This window comes from Drosophila teissieri, chromosome 2L (assembly GCF_016746235.2).
Source record: "Drosophila teissieri strain GT53w chromosome 2L, Prin_Dtei_1.1, whole genome shotgun sequence".
NCBI lineage: Eukaryota > Metazoa > Arthropoda > Insecta > Diptera > Drosophilidae > Drosophila > Drosophila teissieri.
In genome coordinates, this window is record NC_053029.1 from 13,165,789 (window position 1) to 13,193,386 (window position 27,598).

The following is a 27,598-nucleotide window of genomic DNA, read 5'->3' on the forward strand; positions in this document are numbered from 1 at the left end:
TGAGCTGAACAAAGAGGAACCATCAAAAAAAAAGAAGAAAAGAGAACTACAAACAAAACAAAATGAAGAGCCCCACAAAAACAACCATTAATGAAAAATTAAAACTCGAAAGCTCACAAAAGCAAAATACAAAAAATGCCCACAAATAATCATGAATTATTCAAGGCCAATCGAGGCAGTCACAATAACACTATTTGATAAAAGTCTGTGTGTATCGTTCGATTTGTGTGTTTACTATTTAGTGTTCTGCACCCAAATAAATGGGGCCTTAAAGCTTTCGGCAGAATAGTTCAGTTCGCTTCCCCACTCATTTCATTCGCACTTTACTGTATACCCTTACCCTTCAAAGGGTTAACACATTTTGCGGACATTTCACTGTCAATTTCAAATGGATCAGTGAGTGTTAGAAGTGAGATCTTTGGAGAGGGTATTTGAGAATTCGCTCTTCAAGATCGTGGTTTATTTCGAGCACGCTCTATTTGGATGGCATATTTCGGGGATGAGGAACTTAATTATTTTGTTTTGCTATATATTGTCTGCCTATTTTCGGCACAACGTCGTCAGATCGAACGTTTTACCTCTTTCGCTAACAAGAACTATTCAGAGATGTCAACATAATTTGCATTCCTTCAATTATTCGGCGGAATATTTTCTTTATTTTTCCCATTCGGTTTTAATTGGATGTTATTCAATTTGTGTGTGGAATAATTTCATCCATGTTCATATGCATATTTAAGTACATATGTATGTTTGTATAAAAATATATATGGGTAACTAACTGACTTACGCAGACCACAGAACAACAAAATGTGTTGTGCCAATCTTAGAAAATATTGTTTTGCTTACCTGCAAAGAGAAGAAGCAGAATAAAGAGTGTCAAAAATATGTAAACAGAATTATTGTCGAATTTATTCTTAGACAAATAAATAAAACAGTCAGCGGGAAAATAAATTTCTAGGAATGCTTATGTCGGGGAATATAGTAAATACTAAGTGGAAAATTTTGTGGTTTCGAAGAGAGGCAGTCGTCGTCGCTAATCAACAAAAGTAAATTGACAATATACTTTTTATGAATCGATATTATTGCAGTTCCGAACCGGATACATCCCAGTAATAACTACTTATAATTCATAGATATATTCGGTTCTGTTTGTTAAGTACTGCTGATAACGGGCAATCAAAAGTACTAAAAATCAATCATCGAAAGCATAACTATATTCGAATATTTTCTTTTGAACATTTGCTGTGAGATTTCCTCAGGAATTTCTCTTGGGAAATGTTCCGTGCCAAACAAACGTTTCTTAATAAGTTTTTAGTTGAGTTATAATGCGGAAGCTAAAGTCGCCACAGTTTATATGTGGGGGTCTTAACAGACACACACACATAGTAATAAGAGCACAAACACACATTTCTGTGATATATTTATTGGCGCTTTGTTTTCGCTGCGACGTAGCCCAAAGGCGGGGCCATAACAAAATAGAAATGCTTGGGTCGGCATAAACTTTCTGTGGGGGCCCCAGACCCCAGGCCCCATACCGTAGGCCCCAGACTGCCAGCCAGTCAGCCAGTTCGTTTCGTGTTGCCTCAAATGACATATTGGTGTCAATTAAAATGCAAAAGGCCCAAAAATAAAGCGAAACACAAAGCCAGGGAATCGGCAAACAAGCCAAACAACCAACGCACACATTAATCATCCATTGCAAAATCTTTTTTAAGTTTAGCGATCCGCGAGCGAGTGAGATCGCCATGTCTCGCACGGGCCAAACGCGTTTCGCGTTGGCGTTCGATCATGGCCAAATTTAAATCACTTATGTATGTACAAATGTACATATGTACATATATGTACATGGCGGACTCAGGTGAGGTTGGTAGGTGTGTCTCGGCCAATTGCCAACGCGCACGCCACGCACACGCAGCGCATTTGTGATTTTCTCAACTCGGCTGAGATCGCAGATCGCAGATTTGAGATCAGCCGGGTCCAGCTAAGATCATTTGCAAGTGAGTTGTCGAACAGGTCCCCGAAATGAATAAGAAATAAAAAGCAAGTCGAGTCACACCCCAGCTGAAATCAATTAACGCATGTTTTTAAATCAGGCGATGGCGCTGCTGGCCATTTACAATTAATTTATGTCAGCAGTGCACTTGAAAATATGTTAAAACGCCATTTAATTGGCACGCGTAGGCATATTAAAAAATCTCGTTGGTTTTGACTTTGGCTAATGATTAATTATCTGCATTCAAATTGGAGAGAAATTAAAAGGGATTCCCCGCATGAAACAAGAGGCAATCCCATTATTTATTTTTTTAGTTGCCACACCGACTCGATTTACAAATCATAGCACAGCAATCAAAGACCGCGTAATTGGCCATCCTTGACTCAGAGTAAACCCGAAACGTATCCGAGATCGTTAAAGCGTTTTTATATCCCTGTCCGAATTCATTGGCAAATCCATCAGGTAGCCCACATATAAACAACAACCTATAAACAATCCGAAATTGAACAACTTTAAACTCCGGCAAACTGGTTTTTGGTTCCCTCACTGTGATGTCACTAACCCAATTAGAAAGCAAGTGCCGCCAAAAACGCGAAAACAGATCCACACAAATCGGACCCTGAACCAGCGGACAAATTGCTTCCATCAATTTAGGCATAATAAATTACTTAAAATGTATATGCAGGTCGGCATAACGGCGAAAGATAAAAGCTTTTGCAAAAAATATAAACTCTTGTTTATTTATAGCATTTAAAGTTAATTTTTGTTCGATGTTTATTGGGGGCATTATTGTCTGGCAAAAACAAAAATAAAATATATATAATTAGGTCAGCAACTGTTTTTGTCAATCCCAATAATATTTCCATTTCGGTTTTTGAACAATTTTTGCGTGAATGAATAATTTGCTGAGTTTTCAGCTTGGCAACACGATTGCAGAATCGCAAAATGGGCAAAAACCGAAATTGAAAAACTTTAGTGGTTGTCAAGTACAGTTGTGTGTGACAGTTGGACAGCTGATTGACATATTTAGTTGTTGTGCAAAATGGCACACAGGCCATGGGCCAAAAAAATAATTGTGTACTCGAGGGGAGAAATCGTTTCTGTGAAAGCACGCCTTCTTCACTTGGACACACCTCCCACAAACATTTTACATATATGTGTAGTTCTCCTATGACTCCAGAGGTCAGCGAGGGGCAGGAGCAGTTCTAGGACAGTTTAAAGTTGAAAAACACCTTTCAGGGTCTCGTGCTTACTTTTGATTACCTTTTGTCTTGCTTGATTTATCATCCCATACACACACACTCAGGTTTGCAAATTAAAAGCGATTAAGAATACATTGAGCTTTGCTTCCTGCATTTTAAGCGCGCTGTTTAATGATTTTTCTCATCTGATTGCGTGGCGAACAAAGACGGAAGATATCGGCTAGAGTTCAGCGTAAATGGCACAAAGGTCAATACATCTAAGTCACATTTATCAAATTGACTTCTCCGACTGGGGGATTAACCGAAGGCAAACGTTCAAAACGAACGACTGCGCCTAATGCTAGAGATCTTACTTCGTTTTTATTTAACCAATCGCAGACTGAAAACCAGATTGTGACGTTCACAAAACTTGTTTAATACTTAACACTGCCCAGTGAATTATAAGAGCCACATCGATCTCGGGCTGAAAGTCAAAGTGTTTCGAATTGGAAAACGTTTTTGGCAAGCATTTGGTATTTTTATTTTGGTTTTTAAGTTCCGCATTAAAGCAGACAGGAAACCGGCGAGTTAGAGAAAATAGCAGCCATCCGAGCCGCAGATTCATTGCCTTGTGATGCGCTGATGATGGCTAATTAATTTTGATATTGAGGAAAATCATTTTGGCGAGCAGATTGTTGGCTAATAATCTGCTAATATATTAACATACAATAGTATGTTAATGTCTGTACGGACAGACTTGCTTGTTTGCAAAAATCTAAGAAGAAATATGTATGTACCAAATCCACTTAACATTCCGACTCTTTTGGGGCATTGGACTCTTTGATAATTTTTAAATGCCAGACAAAGCTTTTTTACAAAGTGAGCAGATAAGACAGCATTCTCTAATGATTTGGCTCTATCTCAACCAAAGTGAAGAGTTCTAGGCAAAGTTGTCCACCCTAAATGCAACTTAAATTCCATTAGGTAAATTAGATATGGGAAAAACAATATATCAAATATGGAAAATCGTTCAAATAGTTTCATCTAAAATGCATTCTAAGATCCAACACTGCAAGAAGACTTTCACAGTGCATTTTGGTGCAGTAACGAGCGCAGTGGCAAAGTTTGTTGCATTTGCATTCGTAGTTTATGGAAATTGAGAGCGCTTGGCAACAGCGGACTGCAGCTAGCAGGCAAACATAAACGAAAATCAACTGCACCGGGTCTACACAAGTATACAAGTGTAGAAGTATGTATATGGGCATATCGATATACATGTATTGGCGATAAAACTGACCCACTTTTGGAGCTGCAATGCACGTACAAACAAAAACAGCGGCCAGCTCGAACGACAATTGCAACTTAAACTAAAGGCTATCTCGTACTCAGGCGTCTGGCTGCGAAAAAAAAAAGTAAAACTCAAAAAATAAATAAATGTTGAACGACGTCTGGTCCGGCGGAGAGTGTTTAGCTTGGATTTTAGAAGGGGCAGGAGGTGGGGCGAAACAAGTTTCAACCTAGCACAACAAGGCTCGCATTGCAGGCACACAAAAACCCAAGCGAACTTCACACCCAATTGCAAAACACCCACGGATTCAGCCTTGAAGTTCGATTCGGGGGAACTTTGCTCGCATGAACTCTAATTGCAGTGAAATTTTCTCAGAAAATTGTGGCCTTTGTGAGTCATTAGGGGAGCCCGTCGCTGTTGGTGGGATGTGTTGGTGGGATGTTGGTGGCGTGAGCTCATCGCCGTTTGAAAACTGTTTAGCTCATTGCCTGGCTACCTTTCTCTGTGCTAATACTACATACTACTTGCCACACTTCCCCACAATTCGACTTGCATTTCGCGTGAATTGAAAGTCGCCGACCTCGAAGTGGCAAAGTGGGGGAACTATAACAAAAGGCCAGAATCAAATTTCTTCTTGTTCTAAAGAATCTCCGGTGGGGATTTCGTGTAAAACGTGTCCACATGTATTATGCATTACAATAGCACCGGAGATCATCATACGGGCATCGTGATACTGCACGTTGTGACGCAATTTAAGACCGATGATTTTAGATGACGTCAGAGCGGTGGCTGTGACAAAGTCCAGAGCTCGACATTTAATGTGTTCTAGGTGAAGTGATGCAACAGTGGCTAACTGTTGGTTTTAAGTTACCTTAAAAGCGGGTCAAATTAAATTCTATCTGTAATGAGGTATCCTATCGAATAGAATCGAAAAGTTTGTTATCGTGCTGTGTTTTTTCTCATCGATATTTATGCCACAAGTATGTAAAATCGAAACAAATCGATAAGACTATTTATGGTTTACCTATTTATTGAAGTACCTTATCAATATATTCATTTTAATTTGAGGGCAAGAGAGGACTTTCTTTTAGGTCAAATTACTTGTATTCTATCGGTTGTTTATGGTGCATTGTTTGGAGTCACGAGTCCATCGCTAGAGCTGTGAGAGCCATAAACTATAGACCAGACTAGATCTACTGATAGACACGCCGCGCCAACGGCGACTCAGCGGGTGCCTGTGCCTTTGCGACAGTGCCACGTCTAATTAGCACTTAACTGGCCCGAACCATTTGGGATTGGGATAGGAAAAGTGACCGACCGACCGACCGACTGGCCGACTCAGGCCAACCCCCGATATTGTATCGATTCTGACGTCAATTGTTTGGAAATTGCGGTGCTGTGCATTGTCAATGCAATTAGACGAACTGAGCAACAGATCATGATACATCTATTGCTGGATAATGAAGCGTTGTACCTACTTAAGCATTGGTTATAGATACTTGAACAGAGCCGTACATGAATCGCAGTGGACATTTGTGATTCCATGATTCCATAAGAGATCAGGGAAAACTTCCAAAAGGCACGTGGCCAGAACACACTTTTGTGTCTCTATTTGCTTGAAGACAGACTTGGGCCGATATTTATCCATCTTTCTGGCGACTCCAGTGCCAGCGTTATGCAACCATCTTTGTATCCCCTTAACCGATTGGCTGTTCTTATCGCCTGATGTCTGGCTGTCGAGGAAAAGTAAATTATTTAACACTATTCTTAGGGATTGTTTTTCCAGTTCGCTTCAACTGAAACTCCCCACACTTGGACAAATAACAGAGGCCTCTCGATTTGTTTGAGTGGTAAAAACCCAACACAACCCGACCAGGCCAATAGGTTGTATTTTTATCTTATCTGTCATGCTTTTTATGGTCTTGTTTATGGGTTCTGCATTTTGTTTTTCACTAAAGTGGACGAGTAAAGCCAGCCAGCCAGCGAGGGGCTCGGCAAAAGTCACAAAGTCAAGCCATTCGATCCGCACATCGGGCGAAATAAAGCCACATTAATGTCATTAAGTCATTAAGTTGTCTTAGCATGTCAACTTATCATCGCTATCATGTTGTTTTTCACAACTTTTCCTTTGACTCTTGAGATCGGTTAGGAAATTTGGGGGCTTTATGATATCCGCACTGCGAGAAAACGAAAGCTGTTTTATTGGGTACAACAAATATTTGTAAGAAACTATAAATGTAAAGGCGTATAAAGTCTTAACCAATAATTCATAAAACCTTCAATTCGCATTATCATAAACCAAACACCATCAAGGTTTAGCTTACATTCTTCCTTGACTAGAGTCTACTCTATAAGTTTAGGCTGATAAGTAGTTTATAATAAATATTCCCTCTATTTCTATTGTTTGCGCCAGTTCAAATCGATTATTATTATTAAATATTGGTATAACCTAAAAACCTTATCAACGTACTTGAGTATGGGAGGAACAACCTAATCATTGGCGCCATGGTTTCTATTATGGCTTTTTTTAAATTTAAAGAAAACATTGTTTTCTTCATCTACGGGCAGAAGAAAAACGAAGGAGAGATTAGCATGGAAAGTAGAGCGTGTGAGTAGCTGTCTAGCAAAAGATTGTACTTCGCAGAACGACAGGCAATGACAAAGTCTGCGATCGCCTGTTCTGGTTCTTATCGTCATTAAATGTTGATCGCAGCTAAATAAGGCAGAGAAATGTACAAATAAGCCAAAATAAGTGACGTCACTTGCTGTGATTGATAAGTGTTAAAAGAATAATAAAGGGAAGTATAAAAACGACTGTTTAAGGAAGCAAAACGCTTCCGTATCATTTCTTATGCATTTGTGAAACAGGAAAAGACTGTCGCAGAGGCTGGTGCAAATAAATTACATTTTATTTGACGCGCCTTTGTTGGGCGTAGGCAACAAATGACTAAAAAACGCATCTTTTTTTTTCTGATTCAGGCAAGGAATACGCCACAATCCGCAAAATCCGCAGTCCGTAATCCGCAATCTGTTTGCTCATGTCCACTACGTGACAACTGAACCGAACGGAATGAGTTTATATACTATGTATATATACGAAATACGAAAGCAGATCAAGAAATGGGAAGTGTCCTAAAATATGAATGATATGCGACATCTGCTCGGGGTTAGAGAACTTTCCTGAATAAAATTGGGGCTACACCTGGCGGAAAATGTAATAGAGTATCATGACTCAAGTGAAATGTACTTATTTATAATTATAATTATGTTATAATTATCATTTTTCGTTACTTAAGGGATGAACTGATAACAAAAGGCGGAGATTTGTTTTGCAATTGAGCTGCCCCAAAGCCAATTTTATTTCGATGATTGAGTTGAGTAATTTCCACAATTATCTGCAAGCAAATACGACACTCTTATATGTTCACATTCTTGTTCTTGGCTTTATTTGCTTTTGAATTGGCAAACAATTTATGGCATATTTGAAGTGTGGCATTTGTTGGCTGTGGTGAGATAAGCAATCCACACAGAAAAAACAGTCTGCCATTTTGTAAACAAGACAAAAGCCTGATAAGCGCCGCCGGGAAGGGAGCACATAAAAATATCAGCCTCAAAAAGCCTCACATAAAATATTATTATTTTATTTCTCCTCTCACCAAGGTCAAAAGCAACAACAGAATTAAACGCATAAATTCTGCGACCAACGAGAGGAGTTGAATTGAAGGAAAAACGGAATGCGCTTGGAGAAAATACTTTCACAAAGTGAAAAACAAGAGGGAAAACGTTTCTAGGTGGCTAGAAAGGAATTCAAAAACAAAAAATACAAAATAAAAGAAAGAAGAGAATTGAATCGAATCGAAATGAAATGCGTCGGCCCAAAGAAAGTGGCGAGAGCAATTGAATTGACCCAAATGACCATTATGGGTGGCAAGTTGCAACTGCAACAGAGGCGCAGACACTGTCTCTCAATTGAATTTCGTGGAAAAGGAAAAGTTGATTGACTTTAAATGAGGCAAAACCAAACAACATGCAGCAGCCATTTACCAGTTGCCCCACAGCTCGAAATGTGTCATCAAGTTCCGCTTGGAATTTTCTATTAACTCCGCTACTTGGTATAATAAATACGCAATCACGATGATTTATTGACAGAGCAATATGAATTGGGTTTAGCAAGACATGTGAAAAGAGGCCTAGTTTGGCATGGAATTATGGTTTTTATAGACTTATCGCAATGAAGTATTGTTGATGGCATCGTTTTTTTTCAAAACTCACATCCTTTCTTGTTTTTAGTCCCACTTGAAGATACTGCTAATCGTTCGATGATAGCAAATACTTACTTATTCTATTAGGGTTAGCAACAATTTTGTCTGTTAGCCGCAAAACACAGACTTTAGGCCATTCAAAACCATTGAGACTTTTATTTTGACTGATTGCAAAAGCGATTACAAGCTCGATTAGATTGTCCACTTGAGATAAATTCGATTGTTCATTGCGAACCAGTCCTAATTTACGAATTTCAATGGTTTTCCATTCATAACTCTTGCCACAGTTCATTTCAGTTCATTGAAAAAGACTCAAGACTCAAAACTAATTGTCATCTCTCGGGATTGTTCATTGTTTTAAGAGTCTTGTACTGTCTTTTAATTGGGTCTAAATATAGAATCCTCCATTGAAATGCATGCCATCTCAGTACAAAGCAAATTCAATTCAATTGAACTAAATTTGTACTTCATGCCGAGAATGAAGAAGGAGGGCCACTTGATTGAATTGTATCTTTTTCTCTGAGCATGGCGCCCCACTCGAACATCTTTTCGCTAGGCTTTTCGTGTTTCTTGTAGCTATTTATGGATTGCTGAGTCTTGAGGACCTTGCCTAATCGAGATTAAGAATGGACCATCGTGGAAAAAGGCGACTGTTTTCATGGTCAAAAGTTCAAAAACGTTGAAGGTTCCGCTCATGACGTGTTCTGCCGTTTTTTCTTCATGCCTGATAACACTTTTTTATGAACAACGTTGACCTTTGTGAAGATTAACGACTTCATGTTTTGCAACTTCTTATCAATTTGCGCTGCCCATTTTGTCTGTCTTTTGTGCTTAAAAAAGAAAATGAAATTTAATTTAAACTTACCATTGCCTGCTCGATTTTGTTATCAATCGCAACTGCACTCGTTCCAGATGCACTGAAATAAAGGAGTAAATGGTTAATACAATTGAACAGATAGGTAACGCAAGTTTCTAATGTTATTTTGCGTGTCTTTTTATTTTTGCAAGGAGAAGCTAAGCTCCCATCAAATATTTAATAGCCCCTCATCATCCAAAGTCTCAATTAAAAACAAATCAAATACCCATTTTACTGCCTACTTTCTGACCGCCGACAAACTTTAGCCGAAGACCTTCGAATGGAAGTTATTTTTGGCGATCCGACCTTGCTGATGACAGCCGTAAATTGAGGTCAATATGACAATAAAACTTCCTCTACTTTGCAAAAAAAAAATTAATTAAAGTAAAAAAACCGCGAACTCCGAATAAAACGCAAATCTCCCCATCTAATTGCAATGCCAAATGAGCAATTAAGTTGTCATAAGACAAAAGTGAAAGATGAATGGTATGAAAGGTGCTCGGACATTTTGATTGAATTTAAATCCGATTGAGTGAATTTTATGCAACCAAATCGGGTTTTCCCCGTGCCACTACTATTTCTTCATCAGTATGGGCATATGTATTTCTTTAATTACTGAGTGCAAGCAAGAGTGCAAATTATTTCATTGCCGGTCGATCGATTGACAAACCATTATGTAATGTATTGTGTTATGGAGGAAACTAGAAGACGCAGGAAATAATATTATATAAAATGGAAAATCAATCGATTTGATGATGAAAATCATACGTTCTAGTAATAATCCTAAAGCATTCTGTTACTTTTAGAAATAAGTGTAAAACAACTTTATCATCAAAATGGTATTGCTTTTTAAGATTCATAATCCACAATAATTATGGTATTATTCCATCAGAAATCAATCAGAAAATGTATATGGTCGATATCTATTAACTGTCCCTCACTTTATCAAACGAATTGGATTCGATTTGTGCCTCAAAAATACTTGCCATACGCAATAATTTCTAATTATAGAAATGGCACGATACAATGGAGTGTGTCATCAAAGTAGATGGCCATAAGATAGTTACACCTTTGGGAAATAATAGAGTAATGAATCATCTGATAGCAATATCCATGCGGTTGCCCAAATTGGCAAAAGCCGGGTCATGTAGGAAATATCTCTTATAACAAAGAATATTATAAGAAGTATGGTCATTTTAATGGTTTACAATTTTTGGATAAACACACCAGCGAATATGCCATTTTTAAGAATCTCATTATTCACCGCAGTGTATAAAAGAACCCAAAACCATTAAAAATGCACTTTTATGATAAACACATCGTGATGTTGATGCCTTTGCTGAAATGCCATTCATTTAAATGAAATGAAATGAAATAAGATCGTGCAAAATAATTAAAGTCTGTGGCAGAAGTCGGCTGGCCGGGTAATCAAGAACGAGCGGAGGGCCAGAATGCCAGAATTATGAGTGTTTCGCTTTTGATTTACCCCCTGAGTCAGCCGGCAAGGACGAAAGTCGGAAAGTTTCTTAACCTGCCTGAAGGAGGAGTCAAGGGAACTTAGTTTACGACTTTCCATATCATCTCTCGCCTTGCCTGGGAAAAACAAGGCGGGGAAAAAAGTAAAAGTCTCGCCTTTGCATCCACACGCACGAGTACGAGTGCAATGACTCATGTCGTGACTTTTGTTCTCTTTCTTTGGGCTATGGGCACAAACAAAAGGCAGAAAAATAAAATAACATTCGTTCGCCAATGTCATTTTGGACACCGGTCAATGGCGCCATTGTGTTGCTGTAGTTGTTGTCGCTGGACACGCGGAGTTTTTGGCGAAAATTCGCTTTTCGCATGCCCATTAAGTTTGATTCGTTCGATAATAAAGTGGGTAGCAATTTGGACAAATAACACACTTCATTATTTTTAGGTGAATTAATTACACATGGGATTCGACTCAGTAGGGGAACTTTAAAGTATTCATTAAAATGCACTTCAGATACCACTCTTATTGAATGCCTTTAATTTAACAATTAAATCCTTGTTAGGTTGGTAAAATATCCCATTTCTCTATGTGGAGCAGCTTTGGCGTGCTGACTACCGACTTTAAGATACTGTTTTGATAGTTTCCAACAACTCTATTCAAACCTTAACAATCAGGCACAGCTGGCAGCCGCACCACCATCATTAGAGCATCCATTGTTGCTTTGCTTCGTTATTATCTCGCCAGGTGTTATCAGCATGAAGTCCGACAAACAATATTCGACATGGTAAAAGCACGAAAGTACAGCCAAACAAAAATAAAGAAAGAGCAGCGGGCAAAAAAAGTAATAAAGTGTGGAAAGAAGAAACAAAATCACGCGACGAACAAAAAAAGTAAAGCCACACTAATTATATATATATTATTATTTTTTTTTCTTATAAAAAAGCAGCGAAATGAAGAAGAATAAACAATAAAGTGCGGGAAGAAAGTGCAAAGTTTATTGGGGTTCAAACACCGCCATCGAACGCTCGTAAAAATATCAGTGATGTCATTTACTTATTTACTTTTTTGCTTCACCGTTTCGTGCTAATTTAAAGATTACTTATTTATTTTATATTCGACATCATTCAGAGCTATTAAGTCAACAGTGTTCTTCTATAACATTTCCCTACAAACTTGCTGAGTAATAAGTAATTTACGTTTCTATTTTTTGTTGCAGTTGGCGCCTTTTAGAAACGTGCCACTTTTTCTTTCCTTGACTCGCCGAATCAAAAGTAGTTTCTAATCCAAATCCAATCGAAACGATCTGAACAAGCGCATTAGCAGTGAATGAAACTCTGGCCAATTGCCAGGCTAATCCCTTGAAGAATGTCGCTGCTCTTTGGCATTTTCCCCCTGGCTATTTTCATTCAAAATATCATTATACGTCGGTGACTTTTTGTGCGAATCACACGGCTCAAATTGTTTTAAGTGTTTCCGAAATCTTAAACTTGCGGATGGCGACTCTGCAATTCTCCCTAAAAAAACAAATGGCTTGGCCAGCAAACGACCTCCGCTGACTTGGCGAAATCGAACAATGCATAGTAAAAACAAATATCCAAATTGTTGTCAGGCCATTGCTGATGTAAGCGAAATGAGAATTTGGCATACATACTCGTACATGCATGTGTACATCATGCCATCCTCACTACTTCGAAGCCGTCGATGATTTCCCCATCTGGGGACTGAATGGCGTGGCATATTTGTGAAGTGTTTATTTGCATTTGGAGATCTCGAAAGTCGGGAACGATGACACTGAGTTTACGACTCCAGGAAGTTGGCGAACGAAAACAAAACACATCGTACAAAGTTTTCAGCAAAATAGATGCAAAAACGATCGTAAAACGGGAAATGAATTTATAACAACGTTTCAGTTGCGCAGAGGAAGCACATGGGCTATGAATGAATGTTTATTATATAAATACGTGTCTTAAATAATATTTATTCATTAATATTTAACACACCATAACAAATAGCGGCAAATAAAAAGATCAAATTATTAAGCAAAACATAATTAAAGGAACCATGTGGCCCTGACCCAAATAAAATCAAAGTCGTGAAAAAATACACAAATGAAAAAAGCGTCTATATATAGAAACGACGAAAAGGGTTGCAAGGAAATAAAAAGGCGGTTTAAAAAATAAAAACGGCTGAAAAGAGAGTCGATGAAGAGTATATCGAAATGGAAGTCCAAGACCAAGACCGGTTCAGTTGTGCCGCCTTGTTGTAGGAAGCCTTAAAGTGCCAGCGAAACCACCGAAGAAATGTCGCCAACTTGGCAGGCTTCGTGGCAAGAGGCGCGTGGCAGGCTGCTCCTCGATGCGCCCCCTTTTCCCGAATCTTCCACGCCCATGCGAACGCAAGCTTGCAACAAGTTGCCTAACTGGACGTAACGGACAAAAACAAAATGGGGTCAGTGCAAAAAATAGTATTTTATTCGACTAACGATGCGTTGGCCCGTTTTCCCGGTGATGTAAGGCTCCCCATAGACAGGAAGCGGTCAGCAGCAACCAGTCTTTCACACATAATTCGATTATTCGGTACGGTTTAAAGTGGATATGTCAAGCGATTTTCCAGCCAAGCCACTCGGATAAGTGTCTTAAATGCCAGGCTAAATAAAAATCCGCTTAAATTAATTTGCCATACTGCACACTCAATACCCTGCAAGATCTCTTATTCAACGCGAACTAAATTTACCAATATATTTAGAGTAGCCGCCGACTTATCCAACCGATAAATATTTATGTGTGCTTATGAAATCAACACTGCAACCCACCGATATTTACCATCGCCATCCACAACTTAGCACCTCCAAGTAAAATTGCCATACTTAGATCCGATAAAAGATCAAAAGCTCAGCTGCGTTGCCATGCACGGGATATAATATAGGGCCCATTATGGAACTTCATGGTGTCTGGGGCCTCGCTAATTGGTTTCCTAAGCAGCGAATCACATCAGCTGTGGGTCGGAAGTACATATTTTGCCATTTATTTATAGCCACCTGCTCAATTGTCGCTTGCTTAGATGTCTGAAGTTTTGTTTTCCTTTTTCCTAGCAGCAGTTCACACAAATTCGCTTAAATTAGCTGCCTCCAATTTGACAGTTTACAATAAACAGTCACTGGAGACCACAAATTAGTCACTACTTGGTTTGTCAATCATCAGATGATATAGATGATATATAACCATTTTCTGATTTGATAACACAATGTGTTACAAGTACTGTGCCAGAAAACTGGATGCCTATATAATACCTTGGTTGGGGTCTTAACAATAAATTTGTAACAAGTAAAACCTAGTATGTCCAAACGGTTTGAAATAAATTTAGCTTAGATAATGCTCACACACTTCAAAGTATCCATAAAGATATCATAGGTGCTACAGTTTATTATAAGAACTTAAATCTGGCGGCACAGCAGTATCTCAGAACAATGTGAACAAAAATAGCAACCTACCCATATAAACAGATTCATAAAATGTTCCAGCTGCCAGCTTACTTAACCAAACTCGCTGGCTAAAACCAGTAGGAAAACAATTTTATCTCAGAGATTATTCCGTTTGCCAACAAGCGCATAACAAAGAGCTACTGTTCTCCCCACTGAAATAATATTTACTTTTTTCTCTCGGGATGACCTCTTCCCAGGTTGTTATCAGCTTGGACAATAACCCCAATGTTTGTATTCCCACAGGCTATTTTTACAAAATTCGTTAATTAAAGTAGTTATCTAGTTTTAATTATAACAAAACACAACATAACAAAAAGTATGAGTTCTGTTTCTTACACCCACAAAACTATCGCATACTCACTCTGGCAGAAAGTAATCGATATATTTCATAACGACTTCGCGAACGGGATCCTGTTGCTTGCCCGAAATACTTGGATACATATCGAAATCCATATTGGCGCCAGTAGTATTATTATTATTATTGCTGCCGGTTTCAGTTTTCATTATCGATTTTACGATAATTAAGTACGACTTCTTTCTCTACCGTAATTCTTATTTGAAGTTGGATGAACTTTATATTTAAATGCTCAGTAGCGATATGTTTAAAAATTTGCTTTTGATTTTTCTTTTTCCGATTGTTTAATTTGACAAATTTGTTTGTGGAGGTCCCAGCTGCTTTTTCTTATTAGATATACACACACACAGTTGGGAGAGCCCAAACACTGGTTTCAATGCGAGTGCATGTGTGCAAACAGTTAATTCGGTTCTCTTTTTACCAGCTTCCCTTTTAATGAGTTTCACTTGCATTTACACATGTATTTTAGGTGTTCGGAAATTGTAGGCCTTTTTAATGTTTTAACTTAACACACAAAACAAACAAAAACAACGAACTGGGGAGCTCTTTTATTTGTGTGCTCAGAGAGCGATAAAATTTGAAAGAGTGGTTCTCTCTTTTGCTGAATGCGACTGCTTTCTTATTCAGCAACTCCCTCTCCCGCTCTCTGCTTTCTCCTGGACTCTCTCACTGAGTGAAAAAGTTAAAAATGCGCGCGAGACGTTTTTCGCCGTTTTTCCTTTTCTCTGAATTTTGATATTCAGTGTCTGGCGAACTTTTGAGAATTGTTTAGACTGCTGGTGTAAACAATTTGCCAGTTTTTTTGGTTTTTCGGTTAAAACAATTTCGCTTTGTTTCTTTTTTTCTCCCTCTCTCTCTTTTACACGAATTGCAACACAGGCGCACAGACAAAAATATGTAGTTTTCACACAATTAATTAACAACAATTGAGCAACGAAATAAAAGAAAAGGCCAAGCGACAAAAGCGACTCGAAGTTTAAACTTCTAGGCGATTTTCGTGTTTGAATGGAAAGAGCTCCTCAGCATAACTGAAAATGTTGACGTCGCTGCTGCGCTTCGCAGTCACAGTAACAGTCGCTGCCGCCACTGCCACTGCGAGAGCCAAAGAGAGAGCTGAACGTGCAGCAGCAGCAACAACAACAATGGTTACAACAGCTTTTCGGTGGTGGCTTTTTGAAGTTTCCAACTTGGTGGAAGAGAAAACCAGAGAGAGAGAGAGAGGGAGTTTCACTAAGCTGTTGTTTTTGCACAAATGCAGAACCAGTGAGAGCACAACAAAGCAAAGCTTGGCACTTAAAGTGGAGCTTCCAATAAAATACTCGAAACCTTCTTCCGTTTTCATAAAAATTGGTTCAAGCTAATGAGTCCTAAAGGCAAATATGCATAACTATGCTATCTAGGCTGTAAGGTTTATGTGAGTCGTTTTCATGAGCACTTTACTATTTTCTATTTTCTTTAACTAAAACATCAGTATTTTGGCAGTGCCAAGCTATAGACCGGAAATACGGAGCAAAAATGCTGATTCTTCAGCTTTGGTTTTAACTTGAACACCGAACCAGCAGCAACAAGAAATTCTTGAACAGAGGCCTCACTGTACACATTGTCTGCGATCTTTATTACGGAACCCTTTTTTCGGCAGCGACTCAATGCAATATTCCCATGGCCTCACCACGTTTTCGGTGGGCTCGTGTTAAAGGCAAACAGAAATGCATGAAAAATAAACAAACAAGCGATATAAACACTGAAAAAATACAGTGGCAGCCCAAAAAAACCAGACAAACGAATCTTTCCAATCAGTGAATTTTTTTTAAGAGGAGAGAGACAGTGAGATACCAACACACACCTACACACACACATGGACGATAAAAAAGCAACATGGCTGCTTTTTCAAAAGCTTTTTAGCTGAATTTCAGACACACAGAGAGGGAAACCATACAAATGCGGCTTTGTCAGCAGAGAGCGAATGCCGAAGAGAGAATGTTTGCTGTAACGGCAAAAGAACTTTTGAAATCCAGTGAAGCGATGCAGCAGTAGCAGCATCAGCGACAGAAAGGGACGGCAAGAGCCTCTCTATGCCACTTGACTATGACAAGTTGCCACGTTGAAGGCTCAATAACCCGTGTGCTAACTGTAGAATTTCCATACGCAATTCCCGATTTTCCCACGCTGTTGCATTGTGGAATATTTCATATATTGTGCGGGTTATGTCGTTCCCAATCAGCTGGTTTCATTTTGGTTAAAGGGGTGATTGTGGGTGGGTTCTATAGATAAACCCATTAAAGATCTATCGTTAAAACATCGTTAAAGTTAAACAAAAGAAGAATTTTAAGAAAAATTTTACCATTTCATGATTACTTATCTGAACTTTCTTACCAATACTTTGCATTACTTTTCCCAATTATTTCTGGTTTTCCTTTAAAGCTTACCCTCTGCGACCCTCTGGTTTGCCATAACAACGTTTATTCAATAAAACTCACCTGCAAAGAAAAAGAGAAAAATCATTAATAAATATATCTGGTACATTAAAACTTAATTTTATTTGCCACATGGACACCCGAACACGTCTATTTCTGGCTGTTCACGCATTTAGATTATCTACCCTTCCGCAATTTCACAACATTTGGTCGCCTTTTCCAACTTTACGACTTTTGCAACACCCCGAAACTAAACCATTACGAAATCGTATCGAAATGTTGGAGAAAAGTTTTGTTGGTCACGCAATGAAAATGTAGCAGAGAAATGAAGTGAAACGTGCGTAAAGATTGTGCAGGAAAATTAAACAATAAAAGCTGTAGGGCGAAAATAACATAAATTATTGCTAAAATATATAGAGAACCTTTTACAATTTACACTTAAATGTTTCGCATTCTTTTCCTTTGCTGACCTGGATTGATCCCATTTAGCTTGTTTTCCGTAACCTCAATGTTTGCCTTGAACAAGCTGTTTTCCACCTCGACGGAGACCACAATAAATATAAATCTCGAAAATATGCAAATTATTTGTGCAAATTGTTTTCTTTGCCAGCTGCAAAAAGTGCAAATAAATGTCAACAAAGGCGATATTTGGTATTCATAGCTGACAAAGGCGAACGTGTGCCAAGCCTCACCAGAAGAAAAAAACACACATAAAAATGAATTCCAAATGGATACAAAATACTGGAACCTCCTTGTTAATGAGTGTTATTTTCGAGTGTGATTTTATTGGGTGGCAAACAGCTGAGCGCCTGTTGATTTTTCGCACAAAACAACATCGTTGTGTGGATCATGCCACGCCCCGCCAATTAGCAAAGGCCCAGCCATTAGCGGTGAAAAGCCCAAAAGATCGGCCAGTTGGCAGTGCAGCATTATGTTGCCAGCCGGATTTTGCTTGGCCAGCAAAAGCAACAATTGTGTAACATAAAACAGCGTCTAATAGCCGTGAACAGTGTTGTGGTGGCCGCTGAGACAAACCCACAACAAGATAGATGGATATTTCCAGGCATTGTCTTGTTGTTGTTATGAAACCCAAGCCAGCCCAAGACAACCAACAACGAACGAACAACAAACGAACAACACAGGAGACATGGCAACATTTAATCGCTTGGCTTGAGGCTGCAACGTCGTCTGAGGCGCATCTTTGCATACCCTTTCTTACAGGGTCTATTCTCGTTTCCTACTCAGCATTTCAGCATACTTAGCATTTCGATATAGATCCAAGATTTCTATCCTAGAAAATTGCTCTTTCTAAAGTGAACTTTATATATGACTAAAGGAATCACCCAATATTACATCTAAAAGTGAACTCTATTTTATTATTGTCAGTATTTATAGTGAAATAAAAGAGTACTTTCAGATTCGCTCAACCATTTTGTTTATGTTTTGTGCATTCAAAATCGTGAGCTTCGCTTTGGTTTTTTTGTTACTTTCATTTTCAGAGTTTTCCAGGCAATGGCAATTTAATGCCAGGCTGCAAGTCATTAGGTGGCGCCTGCACCTCTGACCCGGTGAAAACCTGCCCCTCAACCCAAGAGCGCTGAAAAGCGAAAGGCGAACTCACGTCAAGTTCAACCTTTGACCTCAGCACTCTGTGGTTGTTGTGGTTGCTGTGGCTGTGTGGTGGGTGGTGAGTGTTAAGCGCACAACAAGAAAAGCCATTTGAACACTGATTAGCGACTCGAATGCTTCCTCTCTAATTTCCACTTGACATGTCAATCCAGCATTAATTCGAATTGAGTGTCGTTAATAAATGTACAATAATTTTCCCTGACATTGGGTCGCTTAAGAAAAAAAATGAAGAGCTAATTGACATTTAGCTTCATTATTATGTATAAATCAATGAATAAGATTTTTATGGGTTTCTTAGGTTCCATTTTAAATTTGCCTATTAGCCTTTTAATCGAATATTTGTTTCCCTCAACTGCCTTGGGAAATTTTCGCTTACAAAATTCCGTCACGCGTTTTAATTGAATTTGTATGCAAATCGGAGGCGGCCATTTAAATATAAATTTAAAAAAAAGTAGCAAGTAAATGTTAAGGTTAACTTGCTGGCGACTTTTGCCTTTCACTCACGCACTGCTGACGCAGTCGAGAGCCGTAAATTAAAAAGATAAATAAAGATGTTACTCATAAAAGCAAATATTAACGATACAGAAACATAAAGGCAAGCACCAAAAAAACAGGATGCCCCGTGGAAATATGTATTGTACATGATGTTTGTAAATCAAATGAATAGTCTTTTGCGGTTGTGTACGTACAGAAAAATGGAATTTCATAAGGTCCATTTCGGTGACTACAACATTTTCAGATGCTATTTCCTGAAGACAGGGATTTTGGTTGTGTAACGTATGTAATTACAAATCATTTTCTGCCTGTCTGTGCTGTAATTAAATTTCGTTACTTTTTTGTGACTTCACAAGGAGTCGTTTAATTTGCATAATAAAATGCGTATAGATCTGTCAACAACATCGTGCTATTCCGAATACCATCTTTATCAATCATGCAGTTTAATGACACTCACTAGGAGCAAATGTCACATTAGGCAAACTCGTTCTCTTTCATCTTTGAAAAGTGCGTGTTTGCCTAGATATATCCAAATATAGACACTCGAAGTATTCATAAATCTTTCAACAATTTGTTTGTTTGATGGTTGACGTCATGTGTTCGTTCGTTTGTCGGCCGCATTCACTGATCATTGGAATGTTTGCACTTTGCGTATTTATCTTTTAATTGAGTCATAAAACCAACGAAAAGCCAAAAAGGGGCCAGTCGAAAGACGAAAAATGGAAATATTTACAGTCAAAATACGATCGGTTTGCGATGGGCAAAGAGAAGTAAAGTGACGTCAAAAGTGGCGGGAAAAAGCGCAGAGGACTCTTCGAACTCAGTGAAAAATGGTGGGTAAAACTAATCAAGGTGCAAGGTTGTGGTGGTCGCACCTCCATAAGTGGATTGATTTTCGATGTACAACTGAGACGACAGACAGCCTGGCGGCAGTCGAATACGAGTATATATATATATATGATATATACTCTCATCATCGTCATCGTTGAGACATGAGTTCGTGGCAAACATTTTAGCAATATTAAATCTACCTTCTATTTACGACTCTCACTGGCGAACGTAATCTAACCGCAGCCGCGTAAACAAATCGGCAGGAAAGACACGTATTACAGGCAGCACTTACTATGTATACTTGCGACTATACTATACGAGTATAGCACTATCGCTTGACCGGCTATAGACTATCATTCATGTTTCACGTGCTAATCGTGTAAGTGGCGAGGAATATATGGAATTGGAAACGTGTTTGTGCAATCAAATCAATCCTAAGTTGCGAACCATGATAATGCCGCAGCCATAAGCGATTATGGACTGTGAATTATCAATTCTAAGTCTGTTCAATTCCTTCCTTTGTCTAAGCCATAAAGTAATTGGAAATAAATAGACTTTGTTACCTAAGAGAAGCCTGTTTTTATTTATGAACCCACCCACCAGATGCGTAATCGTTTCTACTATTAATCGTTGTATATGTAAATGTATCTTGCTAACTGTTTTAAGAAATGGAAAACTGTAATAATATGCTATGCAGTTTTGTAAGCTAGCGTAATTGATTCATGCTTCAAGAAATCTCTCAATAAGTTTTTACGTAGTTTGGCACACCATTTCTCAGCATTAATTTTGTAAAACCACGAACAGTTTCGGCGAAAACAAAATTCCATTTCACACATTCGGGTAAATAACTTTTTAGCGATTGAACACCTGAAGCGGCCAAGCGAAAACACTTTTCATGGTCAATATAATTTGAATATGCCTTACTGAACATATGCTTGTACATATGTATATAGCCAAAGGTGTAAATATAATAGAGCAAAGTATAGACACAACATATGAGGGAGGCGTCGAAAATAGTTTTTACTTATTCATCGTTGACTACAACACAAAAGGAAGGAGATTTAGAACAAATTGGACTACACCCGAATGTGAATCTAAGTTTCTGGATTAATGTTGGGAAAATCTATCCTTTAAGAAGTTTTCTAAAAAATCGTATTTTTATGGCTCTTGACCTTGAAAGTTCCTGTTTCCATCACAGCATGTGTATTTTTATTAAGTTCTTTTCAGGTTGGCTCCACTTCAGTCGAGATGAGCAGATGGCTCTGTGGAAAGTCGATTCTGTGGCGCCTCTTTCACCTTGAAATCAGCATTGCCACCGCCCTTCTGGCCCATCGTCTGAAATCGAAGATTTATGCCTCCCCCGCTGTTATTGTTTATATTTCGCTAACATTTTGCTGTTTATATTCCTTTCTTTTTTTCTCCGCCCTCGTGTGTTGTTCACATTTTGTGTTCACGTTAAGCGAAAATTTATTGAACATTATTCATTCACCTCCTGAAATGAATTTGAGGGGAAAGTGGGTATTCACACGTTCGTAGAAGAAGGTACGGAAGATTAATTGTTGCATACTGTTTTGCATTTCGTTTCATTTATCATGACTTGACATTAAGACAATGTCAAGGTTGTTGTATAATCTCTATTTGCGTATTGCTTTGTTCGAACGGTGGGGTGATTAAAGTAGCATAAAGCAGTAACTTCGATAATCAATTTGCTTATATAAATTATACCAAATTCAGGAATTAATGTATCCACCGCACAATTATTTATAGATCCAATCGATAATCGCGATATAAATAAGTTATTGTCGATTCCTTGTGATAAGCTGGAGGAACGAATCGAACAGTGAGCAGCTTTTCCCGCAATAAAGAACATGTGTTGGCGCTTTCACGCCGCTTTTCCACTTGAAAAACTCTTCCGTCCTCATCGCCTTTTCTGCACACATATAGGTATGCATAGGTATAGGTAGTAGTATAGGTATAGGAAGTGGGTATCGCAGTTATAAGCGCTGCTGGGCACGAAAAGGTCAAAGGTCGCACACGACCTTTTGAAGTGCATTTACCTTTTCAGTCGTTGACACAAAAAGACACGAAAACTTCTTTTTTTTTTTTTGCGTTGCTAGTTGCTTTGTAGTGGGCGTGGCTCAAGCCCTTTTCCACTTGTTATTATTGTAGTTGAAGTTCTTAGTTCGTCTGTCTATGCTTTTCAAGATTTCTGAAAGCTTTTTCTTGATATTTTTGTGCTCATGCGGGTTCAAGGCAGTTCATTGATAAATAAAAACCAGAGCCAAGAAAAGTTTCGCCTAATTACTACTCATTGTTGTTCAGTCGTAGGCGTGAATCAAAAAGACTTGAAAGGTATTACACAAAAGGCAAAACAACAGCAGACAGAATTAAAAATAAGCCGCTGAACGAAGGAAAGTTTCACCAAATCAGAGGTCTAATAATCATTTGTCTGGAGATATGGAAAATTTCTTTGTATTGTGCAGACTACAAAAATCATTTGGGCTAACAAGAAATGTAAGAAAAATAGCTCTCTTGATAAGAATATAGAAAGAAGTTTATCTCTTATTAGGAAGACTATCTATCTAATAGGATAACATTGTTGTTTTAATATTTCAGAATAAAGAACAATGACAATTTAATCAAGGATGTAAGTGCCTTGAGCTAATTAGTAGCTTCCGATCCATTATCATCAAGGTTTTCTTATAGAGATAACACATCTATTCTAAGGGCAGCAACACAAAGGAATACAGAAAAGTAGCAGCGCAAATTTGCGTCAGAATCGGTCGAAAGTCAACGGTTGTAATGACATTTATTATAGACAATTGCTGAAACAGCTAAAAATAATGATCCTGACGTCATGATTAAAAATTGATTGTATTGCGAAATCGCATCTAATCTCTTAATCTTAATAGATTTTTTTTATGCCCAACTTGTATACAATGCTATAAACCTAACGTACACTTGCTTTAATATAAAGGGTTTAGTAAACTATATAAATCTACACCTTTCCCGCTAGACCTTTGAAATGATGTGACATCCGGCGAGAACAAAACGATTAGCAACTTTATGTGTAGGGGGAGAATAAAGCGCTTTTCGCAATATGCAATTAGAAATGCAACGAGCGATGAATGCGATAAACGGTCAAACAAGTAGACTTCTCTGTTTTGAGAAAAAAGTAAATAAGTAAATGAAAACTGTGGACTGGGTGGGACAAGGCACATGTGCGCGCGTGGCTGTTAAAATAAACAAAAGACTCCCACATTCACAAACAGAGGGAAGAATCGAAAGTGCATAAGGTATTGTACATATACGAGTACATATATACCTATCTTTATATATGAAATCAGCAGAGCAGCGAGCGGAAATAAAAAATGCAGCGATTCTGTTGATTGTACATTGATTTTTGTGCAGTTATTTAGGTAAAGCCTTTTAGTAAACCCCTTTTTTTTTTGCATTTTAAGCATTTTCGCTGCTGTTGTAGTTCATTTAAAGCTAGTCGCGTTTGCACTTATGGAAATTGATTATGCAAATGGTGTACAAAATTGTTTTGTAATAATAGTAAAATAAAGTAAAATGGGCACTATTTTGCTTATAGATGAGAGAAATTGCGACTTGGTCTGTGACTTTCCTAGCTATACGAATAGCAAGAACTACACTAATGCCACCATTTATAATCAGTCACTATAAATAACTGATTCTTGAGCTTCTTATGCATATTTATGAGCCGTAGGGTAAGACACAACTGGAATTACTTTGCCTTAGGCATAAATCTTAGAACACATTACGCCTGTGATTTTAATTTAACATTTCAATTGCGGTTTGCTAGGAATTTCTGCTATATCGAAGCTCTTTTAAGGTCTTTAGAACTTGGTTCTGAATATTGAATAGTTCTTTCCAGTATAAAAAGCAACCAATGCAAGAACAGTTTTTTCAGACGCAAATTCTTAAATAACCTTCTTATACACAGATGTATAAATGTCCTTAGAATAAAGGAGCTCCTAGTTCTTAAAAAGACATTTATTATTATTTGTTTATCTAGCTTTATGTAAGTGAGTCAAGTATTTTTCCCTACCCATCTTGCAATCAGCATTAAGTAGGGCATTAGGAAACCCCAGTGGTCTTTATCAAAGAGGGTTATATATAAAATTTATGCCCGATCGAGGACGACTTACTTATCAACTTCAGTGCTGAACATTCGCACCATGTGACGCTGCAGATACTGGGGCACGGATTGCGGCGATGCTGGAGGCGTTTGATAGGGATTCATCATGGCCTCATCGTCATCGAAGTAGCCCGAAGAAGTGGACGAAGTGGTGCGCGGATACTTGAGCATTTTCTCGCACTTTTTAAGTTCACTTATTTTATTTTAAATTGGATTTTTAGTACAATTTATGGGGTGGCTATTGTAAATATTTACTTTTTCACTTTGAGGTTGTTTATTTTGGGGCTAATAAATAAGCGCCTGGGACAACTTGTTTGGTTTATGTGACCCTTTTTGTTGATGTTGATTTTCTGCTGTTATATAAAAACGGGCAGAAATATTGAACATTTATCGAATGGGTCGCGGAAAGGAGAAACAGCAAACGAATTGTGTAGCCGGTCGAACGACAACTAAAAACAAAAATTGCTTTGAATTTTCGAATTTTGCATTAATTTTATTTTTCTCGCGACCGAGAGTGAGAGCCAATACAGAGAGAAAAAACCGAGAGAAACATGCACTTCAGCTTGGACAACAACACGACCAATGGCTCCCAATACGTTGGCCAATTGTATTTATAATTTTATTTATATATTTTGCATACATTGTTGCTGTAGTCGTTTCTTGATATATTTGTTGTTGCTGCTACTTTCAGTATTTCTCTCTGATAAATTGTTAAGCGCTGTCTGGAACTGGTAGCGCGTGCCAAATAGCAAAAACTAATATGAGGGAACACGGCGTTTGGAGAATTCCTCGAACGGAGGAACTCCTCTCGGGTGGCAATTAATCAAGTCTTGACTAAAAATAAATATTAACCAATTAAAATTATCTATTAAGATACGCACAGCAGCCGCACGAGCACTCGTCAGATACAAAGTTGAAATTGCAGACGAATTTAGTGTTTGCCTGGCAGAGGAGCGCCTGCGAAAGTTGAGGAATTTGTGTACGAAATGACAAAACGTGATTCTGCTGTGTATTTCGAAATTACTTGGTTGGGAGCTGAACTTATGTAATTTAATTTTTTTAGCTTATGTATGTCCACGAATTTGTGTGGTCTGGAATTCAAACAAATTTTTACTTAATATTTATACATTAGCTATAATTTCATGTACTTTACTTTGCCAACAATAACTTTGAAAATTCACTCATTTACACTTGCAAATTAAAAATTTTTAAATTCAGACACTTTTTCTATAATATATTTGGACTTTTTCCGGACCATTTCTGGCTCCATTCGAATGTGAAAACGAATTAAGCGATCTCCCACCAAGAAAACCGAATGTAAGGCAAAACTCGTGAACCACCCAAAATTTATTCCACAATTTGTTTTTGCCGTTTTCCCTCATTTTGTTTTCGCTCGCGGCTTATTTTTAGACGAATTCGATTTAGACAAATTGTGCGTGCGATCGCCAACTACATAGCTAGATAGACAGATAGATAGATTTGTATCTCAACTGTAAGTATATAGACGTCCCAACGCAAATCGCTAAATAAATAAGCAGAAGAATTCACAATCAGACAGTAACAAGGTCAGGGCACCGAGCCATCGACATCGACAACGAAAAAGAACAGCGGCAACAATTAACGCGCGTCATCATTACTCGACGCGTATCCGTAAGATACAAATAGCGACAGACACGCGGGACGGATGGAGAGCTGCCTCTTAAACTATAGCAAATTGTTTAAACAAATACGGTTCGGTCTTTACTCTTTCCGTGATATTCGGTTGTAAGTTTTGTTGGTGCACAACCCTAGTGGCTCGTGTTTTGCGTCTCTCGCCGGCGACAAGTTTTTGTTTACTGAATTCGAACCAAAAACTGAATTTTACACAATATCCAAAAACGACCAGCGGAACACGAAAAAAAATAAAACCAAAAGGCAGCAGCGACGTCGGTCGACAGTGGTGGCTGCGCTCAACGCCAGCAATAAAATATTTTCAAAAATACATTTTTTCTGCGTTTCTTCTCTCTTTAGTTTGAGAAGACGACGGCAACGGCGACGGCGACGAAAGCGCCGAATAATAGGCGAGAAACAAAATTTACACACACGACCGGAGCCGAAGCTATTTGGTATTTTGTGTTTTATTTCACTTTTTTCTTTTTGGAGCACCGATGAACGATAAGAGGAAAACACACCATACTCGAGAGGCGAAAAAACAAAGTAGATTACATCGAAGAACCGTCGTGTGCCCCTTATCAAAGAGTAACTCTATCTAATCGCCGTCTGATAATTAGCATTGAGTGATAGGTGGGGGCAGAGAAAAACAGGGAATCAAAGGGAAGCAGAGAAACTGGGAGCCATAGTTGTGGGTGGCCATTTTTTAGAGGGATCGGTCAAAGAAGAAAATCACCTGGAAGCTGATTGAAAGGCAATCATCATCAATTAATCACAACTTTATGTCAACGATATAGATGACTAGATTCAGTGATTCAATGTCTAAATTAGTCTACAACAGAAGTCTTATACGCCTTATTAAAAAATATGCTTCATCCTCTTATAAATCTGTAATATCGAATCTCAACTAAAGTTATAACTTATATCCATTGTTGCTTCTTATAAAAACAATGTTTTCAGTGCAAACAATTCTGCCTCCTTTAGCTACGCCGCCTTTGAACCAACTGTATTTTGCCAAAACATTATCGGCCAGACAATAAATGGGGTCTTAATATGTCTTAAAATTTAAGGTCTGGGTTGGTCTTAGGCATATAAAGCCGATATGTAAATGATTCTGATAAGGCAGACAAGCACAAAATCAATTAATAACACGCTTTGCGAATGAAAAGGAAATAGACTTCAATTTGCATTGAAGTAACCGCCAAAATGGAGAATAGCCATTTTCAAACTTTAAAATGGCTGCAAAATGTCTTAAATAAAATTTCTACACAATGGTATTATCTAGATGACTATAGTAATAGATACTTTTCAACCACTTTAACTAGACTCTACCCCAACAAAATTAATATAAACTAATCACTGACGTCACACAAAGCAAACAATGGCTATCAATCGACAGGAAAAGCGTGTGCACTTTGATTATAAGCCACTCGACTAGCCAACTCTAAGCAAATAAATATGGAAATGCGAAAAGTCTAATGCAAATACGAAAGGCGTGGGCACATGTTCGAATGACTTCTCGAATGT

The 27,598-nt window shown here is 38.2% G+C and overlaps 1 protein-coding gene across 2 annotated transcripts in view; it reads right to left on the minus strand.

Annotated features, from left to right (window-relative positions):
• Window positions 1–24,607, minus strand: part of LOC122615335 (protein bunched, class 1/class 3/D/E isoforms) — a 36,673-nt gene extending 12,066 nt beyond the window's left edge. The window contains exons 1-2 of one of the 2 annotated variants that reach the window (XM_043790381.1): window positions 24,432–24,607; window positions 9,590–9,641 (exon numbers count right to left, since the gene is read on the minus strand). In XM_043790381.1, coding sequence (XP_043646316.1) covers window positions 9,590–9,641; window positions 24,432–24,592 — 213 coding nt within the window. In that variant the 5' untranslated portion in view covers window positions 24,593–24,607. Of the gene's footprint in view, window positions 1–9,589; window positions 9,642–14,896; window positions 15,910–24,431 lie in introns of those variants that run through there. The other variant, XM_043790382.1, reaches the window with a different exon arrangement.
• Window positions 24,608–27,598: the final 2,991 nt, after the last annotated feature.